We start from the raw sequence: 13276 nt of genomic DNA on the forward strand, positions 1-13276 counted from the left end.
AAGATGTAAATTACGAGTGAAAATGTAAATGTAAATAACGATTTTCATGTTGCAGTTTACACTTTCAATTTAAACACCTGGAATTACTTTCCATAACGCGTATTTAACGGCTTTATGCCCCGGCAATCGCCCATGCCTTGAAATTTCCGTGGAGCAATAACGACAGCATCATAACAGAGGGACGTAACTCCCAAAAATTATCCTCCAAGTAACCCAGACATTTTGGTTAACATTTACGGAGGACGGAGATGCTGGTGGTATGACTTGCGCCGATACGAGTTAAGCAAGTGTTATGCACTGAATCATACCCTAAAATATTCAATATTACCCAAAAATATGGAAAAATTACCCTATCACATCTTCCACGGAACAATAAATATGGTAATTACCACCGGAATATTTTTTTACAATTTTAACTACCTCTGGGTTTGGAAAACGCAAAATTTTTTTACTCACATGCTCGGAATTTGTTTTTACATCGTGTTGTTGGGAAAATAACTTGCCGATATCGCGAATTCCCCCCGGAAATTCGCCGAAACAATAGCCCAATGAGGTTTTATTTATTTTTATTTTTTTTCAACAGTACCACTGCCGCTGGCCATCGCCCGAGGGCTTACCCAATCATTTTTTATTAACTTTTATATTTGGAACAATCAGCGGGGGAATTTTTATCGGGATCTTGTCAGGCGGTGATAATCCACCACTTGTAGTTCATTTTTTGTTTAACTGTTGACATTTTTTTAGTCGAGGAATATTAGTCTAGAAATTTTAAACAATTCACACGATTTTTTTGGCTCGCGATCGCGGAAATTCTCAAATATAATAATAATATTATATTATGATTGTTATATTAAAAAATTGGAATTAGAAGATCGATATTTAATTGATAATTGTAGGGATGTCTTTGTTGTTTGGGTTTTTATTATTAAGAGTTGGATGAAATATGAAAATTGAGGTGCAATTGATTTTTATCTCAAGATTTTTCAATTTATTTTCCAATGGCTTTTCAATGTCCTGAAGTTCAATTAAATTTGACTAATTTTCCAGCTGTGGGATAGGCAAGTTCCGGGACATTGGAGAATTAGGGCGTCGCCAGCCTCGAGTAAAAATCGATTAAATCGGTGATTGATTTAATTACATTCTTCTGACTTTTTCGCTCTGGAGGTGATGGGGTTGTCAGTATCGGAATAATCTTAAAATCGTTACGAAAATCGCATTCCAATTACACGAAGAACCGTCGGCCTGATGCTGGAGCTCAACTACTTGTCTCCCATGGAAAATCTTCGGGGGAAATATCGAATAAAAATGGCGAGTAATTCGCAAATTCTGGAAAATGGAGAGACACTTGAAAATTAATTATCATTCACAGGAATTTCACCCAGAATTCTTCATTGAGGAATCATTCAATTCCTCAGATGCTAAATTAAATCCCATTTGATAATCAATTCCAATAAAAAATTATTTCCAAATTTCTTATTTATCTGGAAGAGTCACGAAAATTCGGGGCTCATGGAAAATGATAATTGAATGAAATACAATTGAATCTCCGAGAATACTTTCTGAATTTCCAATTTTCATCTCCACGAATGATAAATAAATTAAAACAGCAATTATTTTATCGTGTAATTACCTCGGGGATAATTAACGGAAAAACTTCCACTCAAAGTCGATTTTCCATCGAAAGTTCGAAAAAACTCTTTAATCGATCGTCTCCCAGGATTACCCCGTAATTCAGTTTTTTAATTAGAATATTATAAATAATTCCACCTAAAAAAATCTCCACTTCCGGGAAACTCCCGGTTCAATTTCCCCCATTTCCCGGACTATTCCCAAAACCACCCGATTCCCTGATTTTTTTCCTCAAAACGTCAAGTCAAATTTCCTTTAAAATTTCCCTGATTACCAATTAATTACCATTACCACCCTTAATTATTAATTATTATTTTATTATTATCAATTTTCCATTGCTCTCATTTATCTGCTTCTGTGTGTAATTTTCGTCTATCCCGTGAAGAAAAATGGGAAGACAAATAAATAAAATTTCCCCTACAGAATGAAATGCCGATTCATCGCGATGCGGGGGGTTTCAACCCCTAGTGTATTATTAATCACATTGGAAACGCGGTATAATGACCTATCGATATCACCAGGGATTGGAGAATTGCCTATTGGAAATATCCATGCTTTTCCGATAGAAATCACTTCCGAGACGGAAAAGATGTGAATGGAAGCGGTGAATCTTGAATATCGTCTCGATTTATACGACACATTTGACGGATAATCCCCAGATATCGCACGTGGATTTTGCTGCATTGTTTCCAGCGTATAAATATAAAGAGCTTATAAGTGATACCATGTATTGGGATATTTTCTTATGTGGGGCAAATGATATATTTATATTCAATGTGCTTCGGGATCCGACGGGGATATATTCTTCCAACCGGTGCCACCTTTTCAGACAAATTACATCCTGGGAAATTTATCGTTAAATTCACTCTGACGTTTAGTTATCGTATCGAGTATTCGCTGTGATGGAATTTTTATTCTGACGCTTTTCGATAATTTATGGGGGAAATTTGAATTTTTCTCGCGGATTTTTTAACAGAATTTTATTCCAGCGGAATTTTACAATTTTTATAATTAAATATTTAATGGAATGATTATTTATATGGGACAATAAATTACTTTCGTCTATTTTTTATATAGTAATTAGACGATTGGGGTTTTTTTATTGTTTACAGATGGAATGTGCATTTTTTTTTTTGGGAATTCATGTGCTGGGAGTAGAAAATTGATATTTTTAATTCTTGGACGTGGAAATATGCGGAAATAAAATTTCCTTTCGCCGGACGAGTCGCTCGATCGGAATACCAAATGGCAAATCGAACTAATCGACGGATCAAAGTAAATAAATCCCTGAAAATGTGACCTGTCGTCCAATATTTACCTCTTTCGACAGCTGAAAAAAAAAAAAATTCACTGGCACATGCAGATTCAATAAAAAAAATACAATATTCTTCATATTGATGTATTCAATTTCGCGGCGTTTTCCAGTTGCACTTCGCAGAGAAAAAAGAATCCTTTTTTTTTTTCAAGGGAAAAATCACTTGTTTCGGGGAACTCGTGATTCTAGGGTCTAACGAGTGGAAATTTTTCACAGAGAGAAAAAGTTTCCTGATGTCTGGTGAAAAGTTTCTAGATCAGTTTCTAAACTAGTTTTCTCGAATCTAGAAACATTTTTTATAATCACGGAGAAAATTTCTAGAATCGCCAGCAAAAAAAAAACTTTTGTGAAAATCATTTATATTGGGTCGGGGGGAAAACAGTTGGAAGCCCTGAGAAAAAAATTTATTGAACAAATTAATTTATTTAAATGGATGACATGAAAAAATTGAATTTCCCCCACTGAATTGTTTACAGACAATTCCGATTAGCTTTTAATTCATCCGTGAAAGTGTTAAGCGTAACAAGTTGAGTCACCAGTTGAGCTTTCGGGGAATATCTCGGAATCTAAGAGAGATAGCGATATTTATCTCACCACCTTTTCTATGCAGTCAAATGACAGCTACAAAAAATGTCATGACAATAATTTCTCTATCTCTCTTGGATTCGAAGATATTTCACGAAATCTTAATCGATTAACAACTAGAATCGATTCATTACCCTTTCCCTCTTCTCACTTTTCGCCAAATAACTCCAAACCCAACCGAGTTACCGAAATTCATCTCGGAACCTTTTTTGTGGAATGGAATAAGAGCTGCGAAAAAGGTCTATACAAAAATTTCGCTAGCTCTCTCAGATTCCGAGAAATCCCTGGAAAACCCATCAGCTAACTCGACTTATTCCCTTTACCTCTCGACCATTGAATCGCGAAAATAATGTTCCTCCAGGAGATGATTACGTAGCACATGCTCTCACATGAACATCTCCACAGATTCTTCCACTTTCGCATTTTCTCGAAAGAAGAATTTCGATTTATCCCTCAATAATTACCGAGAGAATTGATTTCTCTCATCGAATCCCGCGATTTCGCCGCAGTTGTTCGTTAACGCATGCCACACGCCTTCTGACCCCAGTAATAATCCCCTCAGAATGTAGCACGCAATCGTAATCATAAACGAAAAATATGAGAACGATCGAGAGGCCGTGATTAAGGAAAGAACAGTCATTTCCCCCCAGGGACAAGGAATTCCCGAGAGGGTCCCATATCACACCGCCAATTCGTGATTAGACCAATTCTAAATCACGTCAAAATACCCAGAAGAAAAAAAAATCCACTAAACATCACGTGACAAATCATAAGTCCAATCTAATGCTCTTTTCGTAATTATCCCCTCAATTCCACAGACGAAGAAATAACACTGAGCGGAAGATTAATTTCTCCTCCCGCACGGAACGAAAAAATATTTAAAAAAAATATTTACCAGCGGTAAAAACCCATTAATTCCACACGGAGAATATTTTTCCAGAAGGAAAATATCAGTACCGCACTAGAGATAAATACTCGAGCAGCGGTGCGTGAATTTTTCATGGATTTCCATGCAATTTTCCCAGAAATTCCCAATCCCATTGCCATTCCAAAAATTCCAGAAATTTCACGACCGAAAAAAAAAAAGAAAAAATTCGGTAAACGATTGGGGATTATCTGAATTGTTGCGCAATTTTTTTTTCTGTCCAACACGTGTCAGGGTGGAATTGATTTAGACTCAGTGGGGTAATGGGTTTGAATTGACACGTCAAATTAAATTTATCGACAACAAAACGAATACCTAATATCCCCATTACATTCTGGCTCCAGTAGACGAACAGATTATTGGCAGATTATCCCCCTTCTGCAATAATCCGGTGAAAAACTCACCCTGTCGCTTTTCAGTTGCTGCTCGTCGTCAATTTAATGCCAGCAGCTCCTGAATTTGACTGAGAAATCTTTTCAATAATAACCGAACTGAAAGACCGGGGGATTACCCAGCATGTGGCCCACATGCATAATGTAAATCTCCAGTTTAATCTGCAAATGTATCAACGAGATTTCCCCTAGCCAATTAAATCCAGTGACCGCTCGAAATTCTATTCAATAACAATATTAAATAAAATATGAATAAATAAATAAAATAAGTCAAGACATCATGTCAATATTTAATGCCACAAAATAATGGGAATCCCTTGATTCGTTGGTTGTGATTAATTAAAAAAACTTTTCCAATACCTCAAGAAATTTAATCCACGGTCAATCAATTAGCAAGAGCTTGAGACTTTATTTAAATTGCATCCAACAATTTCCATTAAACATCTGGATTTTTATTTTCCGATGATGAAATTTTTGTTAAATAATCCCAAGTCCTCCCTGACCCAAGTTGATTAATTAAAAAAACTTCTCCAATACTTTCAAAAAGTCAATCCACGACTGATAAATTAACAGAAGGGCCTGCAGTAATAAATAAAGCAACAAAATTCTCGATATTTCGGTGAAGTTTTTTAAATTTTCTAGGGGAATTAATTATTAAAAAGGAATATTAGGGGACGTAAGGGAGACGATTGAGGATTCATTGGAATGTTGGAAAATCACGTTGATCAATTGATGAGATCGATTGAAGGTGGGAGTCCCGGTGTTCCCTGAACCGAGGAATGGGGTCTCCCTGGATGGGACTCACCGTGTGCCCCGATAAAATTCCAACACTCAGCTATCATAGTTGTCCAGTTTTCTTAAGGTAAGTTCCAACAATCCTCGGTTCGATCAATGTTCCATTAGCGGTGGCGACCCGCCCCTTCCCGAATCGATCCATTTTCCGTTTCAAGTACCTCAACTGTCAGATAAATCCCTTAATAATGAATAACATACGTCAATAAATAACAGAAAAATGAGTGACACACCGGGTGTACCCTCGAAGAATAATGGGATACGAGTGTGAAGTGGCTGGATCCTCACAAACTGTCGCACCTCACAAGTGTCTCTTAGGCCTCAGTTCAATTCCCCCAGCACGAAATTCACTTGAATTTCCCTCTCAGCATCCCCTTATTTGCTCCTATTATCTCTCCTATCTCACCGAACAAGCAGCATCAATCAAAAGGATCTCATAAATCCACTGGCACCTGCATTATCACCAACTTCTTGCCAACACACTTGCCAGTTCCCAAGGAAACAGACCGAATTAGTCTCAACCCAAATAAGTTGATAGAATTTTTTTTTTTTTTTCAACACCTGCTGCTCGCGATAACTCGCCCGATGCTCATCATCCACCACTGCTGCACTTGTTTCCATAACCTGTGGCAGATGTGCTATCAATAGTCAATTATCCGTGTTCAATTATCGGATTATAAATTAAAATATTAAACAATTCAGTGGAAAAAAATTCAGACATCCACTGGCACTTCTACCCCGTCTCGTTTCATTCCATCATCTCAACACTATTTTTTCAACTTTCCGGATTATTTTTTACGATTGACTATCAACATTTCCATTCATGTTGTCACGATTGTCCATTCATGGTTGACATCAGTCTGACATGTAGCTGAAAAAAAAAAATCTTTCAAAAATCGTGAATAGCAATCCGTTGAAAAAAATTGAGAGCTCGAATAATCTCCACCCCCAGTGTCATTGCTGATGCTCATTACGTATCGATTGTCGAGTTATGGTGATGATACCAGGACACATTCAGGTGGTAGACACCGGGGGATTAATCCCTGATTACCACCTCCGGTTGACACATTTATTTTATTCCCAACCCCATGAGCACTGGCATAGTTTCTACTCGAGTGGATACATCGACACTCGGTGTTGGCGATCAATAGTGAATGGAATGAACGAATTTATCATTGAAATACTATTTGATTTGTCATGTCCACAGTAAACACACCGATCTTGTTGCTCTGGCCACCGTCGGCTAACGTACGGCAAGCGACTGGCTGTCTGCTCGTGTTTTCCTGTGGAATTTCTCCAGTGCGAGGGTTGAAAATGAGTACGACACGAGTGAGGGGGGTGCATAGGGGAGGGTATTTCAAAAGGGACGCCATTGCCTACCCCTCTCGTACGAGAAATAACCAACCATCCCCGTACTGTCGACGCGCCGCCGCCAGGAGCATCACCCACTACCTAACCCCCATTACTCTCCCACCGAGCATCTTCTACCACCCCCTAACCACCCAACCACCCAACCACCTCATCAACCCTCCCCCCTGCAATGCGGCGCAGGATCCTGGAAGGACATGCGATAGCGCGGATACCGTAGGATTGCCAGTGGGGACTTGAAATATTGAGAAAACGATACGAAATTCTGAATTTCAGGGGGTGCAGGCCACAACTTTTCACCACCACCCCCTCTTAACACCCAAACCTGCCCGCGACACCACGAAAATTAAAAAAATATATATATTTTGGACGATCGATATTCTTGACGGAGCTGGAGGTCCTTCTGGCATCCTCTCCAGGAAAAGCCACCGCAAGCTCCAACACCAGGTGATAATTAATGTTGAATTCATTTGAGATTAATTTATTTTACGCGGTTTTTTTAAATAAAATTTCATTGATTTTATTTGATTTTTTATAAATATTGATCATTTTTAGAAGTGGTCGTGGCAGAGAGGATTATTTATTTATGCCTTTCGTTATCTCACATGTTTTCTTTGGTGAAATAATTTCGAGTAATTAGTAATGGAATAATTCATTCTTATTGCAGTTTCAAGATCGATTGCGGCGTTATAATCTATTTATAATTCTCATGCTCTAATCTCAATTCGCAGCACCTGGGAATCACCAATCCGGAGAAATACCTTCAAAAAATATTTACTTAACATTCTCAGTACATACATACTCCTATATACCACCAGGTATATACCCCCAGAAACTGAATTTTCATTTTATAATTCCCCGAAAATAATTGCTGAATTTCTAAAAAATTCTGGGGAACTCCAAATATTTAAAAAATTTTTTATTAATCATGGGAAATAATTAATGAATTTCCTGTGAAATGTTACCCCAATATCGTATAACATCGCGTCAATCTCACGGGTTTCAGAATATATTTCATGCATGCATTACTGAGAATATATGGAACTTATGTGCAAGTATAATGTATCGCGAATGGTTGTGCACTTTCCTTCAGGTTCCACACGGCAATTTTCAGCGGCAGCGAATCCGTTCTCGACTTGTCTCGTTAATATAGAATTATAGCCTCGTCTTGTCTCTTGGTGCAGGATAGAAATATGCCCTCACCCTGAAATTTATCTCATCAAATGATATATCCTGATCTCGTCCTGAGATGAAACCGTTTGGTTACGACTTAACCAGTGATTTTAAATTTTCGAGGAAGAGTCCTAGCTTCTGGTAGATTTCCGAGGGAATCGGATTGCCCTCATTGGTTTCCTCCTGTCGATGACATTTTTTTTTTTCATCGCAAAAGTAACTTGGGCTCAGGTATGGCTGCACAAATCCCGGATGGACTCAACGTGAGCTCTTGTGCGGACCTATTTGGCATTGATTTATTCAACCAGATATTCCACATGGAAATTTATTCGGCATTCGTCTGCTATCACCATCTACTCTCAAAATCTTTTGGTTTAACATGCCAAAAGATCAACTGCGGGTGCAGGAGGTAGCGTTAAGAAAATCGGGGGCGAAAATACTTTCGACTGAAATCTCCGATCTCCATTTTTTATCATTATTATAATGCCCTGTGACGCGTGAAAAAATTACATTGTCCTGGGGCTGGTGAATTCCCTTGGACTTCAGCCAGAAATTCCACTCTCGTCCGTGGAATTTGAAAGAAAAAAAAAAAACAATTCAATCTTCCGCGGAATTGAGTTACGACGGGGGGCAGTCGATTTAGCTAATGACTTAATTTTCGGAGGATATCTCTGATTCTAGAGATGTAGCGCAATTTTTCGTGGGACCTTTTTGATAGCCCTCGTTTCACTCTACAAAAAAGGTTATGAGATGAAAATCGGTTGGTCTCTTCGGTTCGAAGATATCCTCAATAAATCGAGTTGTAAATCGTTCGATTTTCGGTTTACTTAACGGAATGGAAATCGATCGAATTGATTTAGTCAACAATCGAATTTTGCGGTGCGTCCGATATTTTTTGTTGGAATATCTTTTAGATATTCTATTCGAGGAATTATTTGAGAGTGGAAGGATGAAAGGGGAATCGATTTAAATCGTTTTACAGTGCCGATTCCCGACCGCGAAAATAATTTGAGGAAGTCGATACCGTAGAAATCACAGAGAACCTCTCATTTCTCATTTCTCTCATTTCGATATAGTAGATTTTTTAGATTATTCCACAATTTCTGCATCACCGATAATAGATCGAATATCCTACATCCCAAAAGGGCTCTACATTTTCACATTTTCATTTGAGTTTTCATTTTCAATTTTCATTGAATTCATGCAATAAAAAGCCAAAAAAAATAAATCAATTATATTTATTGAGATTATCAAAATTAAAGAAAGTTAATACAAATTAATACAACAATCAGTAAGCTATCGCAGGTAAAAAAAGAATTTCTAGATTTAAAAAAACTTCATCTCTCAAGATTTTTGCCGATGAATTAATAGAAAAATTTCCAAACGATTTATTCGGAAATCTAGAAATTTTATTTCTCTATGTAATCTCCCCTCCAGCCCTGAAATTCACGAAGCAGAATGCTGGTGGACAATGATATCCGAGAGATTATCAGTCGACAGGAGCTTGAGATTTTTCTCATTGGCTAGATGCAGTAGCGATACAAAAGCAATGGGGAAACTCAATTCCTTGGCGTCATTCTTGCTGAGTTTATCAGGAAGATGTTCATAGATTTCAGCAAATGTTTTGGGCTCACCCCCTTGTTTGGTATTGCCATTTCCCTCCTCCTGTTCGACATTCTCCTTGTCATCATTACCAGAACTGATGCTATTCCATATGCACTTCTTGAGATGTCGCATGTCGATTTTCTTGGCCCTCTGTGAGAAAGGGATATAAATTTTCTCAGTGAGTTTAGGTGCTTCAATGAGATTACTCCCAGTGAATCCACCCTGGGAGGCGAATTCGTCGAGATTGTTGCCTCCCTGGGACACAGGAAGATCAACAGGTTGATCCTCCAAAGAGTTATCATGATCCATATCTCCACCGTCATAATCATTATCGTGATAATCATCGGAATTCACGGATGGTCGACGCTCATTGTCTACCTCGGCTTGTCCCCTAGGTCCCACCCTCTTGTTAGGCATCAAATCCACGTCATCAGGTCGAAGACCAAACTTGAACAGGCCAAACTGATCCTCAAAGTTCTCCTCAGACCTCACCAAGTGGTGATCCAAATTCTTAAACTTCCTCTTCACCTTTTTCATCATGACAAACTTGTCATCAATTCCCGGATCGAGTTCCACCATGAAATCGATTGAGAAATCCTTCTTCTTCCTGAGAGGTGCTCTTCTATCCCCCTCCACGAGGCTCGTCGCCATGTTCCTGGGCCTCTTGACTGTCCACTGGGTTCCAGACCTCCACTTGATCTCCAGCAGGTTCTCATCGAAAAAGGAGTAATCACTGACTGTGGCAATAGCTGCAATCATATCATCAGCATTGACAATGGCCTCCCTCTGCCTATGGTGGAGTGCTACAGGGACTGCCTCCTCTTCATCGAACTTCTCGAGCTCGTCGTTGATGAAGACATCGTCATGATCGTCCTCGTCTTCCTCAGGAAAGCTGGCGTTGGGATCGAAGGACAGAGGCTCCGCCTGGGACACTGACGCTCTCTGGCTCCAATTCTCCATGATAGCCTCAACATCGTACTCAGAGTCCAAGTGGAAAGAAAATTCAAAGTCGTTGAAGATTTTCCCAATATTCGAGTCCTCTGGAATTTTTATAGGATTGTACGGTATTTTTTCATTTGCCTCTTCAATCTCTGGTTTCCTGGAGTCCAGGATATAATCGTTGTAGGGATGAATCGACAGCCCCATACCCACGTGCCTCGGGGCATTCACCTGGAGAAGCATATCTGACGTCTGGAAATCCCCATCACCCAGCATCGGTGGCTCCAGTTTGATTATCTCAAGTTCACAGCAGAGAGACTCGACGTCCGTCAAAACCTGTGATCTCTTCTTCTTCTTCTTCTTTGCCTTCACAGGATTCTCCTGAAACGGTTGGCCATTCTCCTCGACATTTCCCTCCTGATTCTCATTATTCTCGTGCTCCAGATTACCCACCATGTCCATCGTCTCCTGGTGGAGAACATCGACTCGAAGCCCGTAGATTTTTGCACTCACGTCCAGAGTTGTACTCGCCATCTGGAGATTCGACATCTTCTCATCTTTGCTGTTCACCATGTATGTCATCAGATCGATGAGTTTCAAGCTGAAGGCATTTTTCTTTGTTATTTTGTTCTCGGTGTTGAGTTTTATGCACTCAGCAACACCTGCGGCTATCTGAGGGGAAGATAACTGATTTATTGACCCCAGATTCAGAGAACGACGACTGCTTGAAGAGGATGTGGACGGGGTCTCGTGTCGGGTACGACCTCGTTCCACTGAGTCATCGTTTATCTCGAGAGGATCGGAGTTTGCACGTGGAAGAATGCTGGAACGACGACGAATTGGACGGAGGATATCCCCTGGAGTCTCTCGACCCTCCTTCACTCGCTCCTCGATCATTGCTATTTTTTTCTCCATTTTTATATTCGTGCCCAGTAAACGTGATTATTATTTCTCTGTCCTGGGAAAATAATAAGATCAAGTCATTCTTTCAGTTCCTCCCCGTCTGTAACTCATGATTCGCAAAGTTTTGGCAGTCAATTCCATCATTAATTAATTTCACAATCATAAACAGGTAGGTAATGTAATAATGTCCTTGAAAAACTGAAATTACAGTGGCTAGCACATGAGAAAAGCGCGGGAAAAGTTCAGCACGAATTAAAAATGCCCTGAAAATCTCTCAAAACCCCTCAATAGTGACGTCAACCCCAGGAGGGATACATTCAATGAATAAACTCACAATTTATGCTGGCGAAATTCTCAAGCATTTTCTCCAGATCAATTCTCAGTAAACGCAGAAGGTTATGTAGATTCTTGAGTTCGGCGTGTGTTTTTTTGAGGGCCTCGAGTTGTCGGATATCACGAGCTGTTTCAGCGGAGATTCCAACTATTTCACTAGTACTCTCCTGGGAAAGGAGAACGCAAAATAAAAAATATTGCAAACAACTTGAAGAATACCTATCCATGATCGTGGATTTCTCTTCGGGGTTAATACTCACATCGTCTGCCATTAATCATCGCAAACTTATTCTGCTAGTCTTGAAAATTATGGATTTCTCTGCAATAGTAACTATTTGGCGTCAATAAGTATAATTAATCACAATCGGCGTCTGTTTTGGAGAAAAACCAATAAATACGTTGAAAATTCAAAATCTCCTGACGTATCCAATATGGCGGGGAAGATTTTTCTTTTAAACGTTTGGGGACGCTTTTTTTTAATTATCGATAAGTTAGAGCTCATGTTAATGACAATAAATAACCCAAAGAGCCTCAGTTGTGGGGGTTTGAGTGACCCCAGCGGCATCGTAGTACTGCACCCCCAGAGAGGGAGGGCGCAACACGCAATGCTGGGGTGTTCATCAAGTCGACGGGGTGAATTTTATTTTCTGCTGTACGAATGCTTTTTGTTTTTCATTTGTTTAACTGAAATTTAGCCGACTGTAGAACGTACGGAAGGGGGAAACCACATTTTGTGGAATTTCAATGGAAAAAATTATTCAATATGTTGAAGATATACCACTAATGAATTTAAATTTTTAAAGGAGCGCGTTGTCCTAGTGGTAACGTGCTCGACTGGCACGCCGGCGGCCCGGGTTCAATCCCCGGCATCATTCATTTTTTTTTTTCAAAATAATTCTAATTTTTATTTTTTCTTAATGGCTAATTAATGAAAATATCGTTTAAAACCTGAATATTTGAAAATCGAAAAGATATCCAGTGAAATTGAAAAATTCAACATTTTTGAAAACGAAATTTTTTGAAAATATATACTCCTAATAAAAAATTATTTTTATAATAACACGTTGTCTATGTGGTAACGTGCTTGCCTACCACGCAGACGGCCAGGGTTCGATCCTGCCATCATTCATTTTTTTTTTTAATAATTCCAATTTTTTCTTTAGGCAGGTATTCACTGCAATTGAAAAATTCGAAATTTTTGAAAAAGTATCAGGAGAACATGACAATCGAGGAGCTCTTCACTGAAATTTTCACTGAAAGTGAAAAATTCGAAATTTTTGTCAAAGTATCAGGAGCACATGACAATCGAAGAGCTAT

At 39.0% G+C, this 13276-nt stretch overlaps 1 protein-coding gene across 1 annotated transcript; it reads right to left on the reverse strand.

Annotated features, from left to right (window-relative positions):
• Positions 1–9400: 9400 nt before the first annotated feature.
• On the reverse strand, positions 9401–12393 carry barr (barren). Its single transcript, XM_011302810.1, has 3 exons — positions 12220–12393; positions 11961–12126; positions 9401–11681 (listed from the first exon to the last, which is right to left on the reverse strand). The coding sequence occupies exon 3, from the start codon at positions 11636–11638 to the stop codon at positions 9626–9628; it is 2013 nt and encodes a 670-aa protein (XP_011301112.1). The 5' UTR covers positions 11639–11681; positions 11961–12126; positions 12220–12393; the 3' UTR covers positions 9401–9625.
• Positions 12394–13276: the final 883 nt, after the last annotated feature.

The sequence above is a fragment of the Fopius arisanus genome, unplaced genomic scaffold (assembly GCF_000806365.1).
Source record: "Fopius arisanus strain USDA-PBARC FA_bdor unplaced genomic scaffold, ASM80636v1 scaffold00029, whole genome shotgun sequence".
In the NCBI taxonomy this organism is placed as follows: Eukaryota; Metazoa; Arthropoda; class Insecta; order Hymenoptera; family Braconidae; genus Fopius; species Fopius arisanus.

Bases quoted from the DNA above. Each gene is read 5' to 3' on its own strand.
- barr (XM_011302810.1), bottom strand. From the start codon at position 11,638: ATGGAGAAAAAAATAGCAATGATCGAGGAGCGAGTGAAGGAGGGTCGA.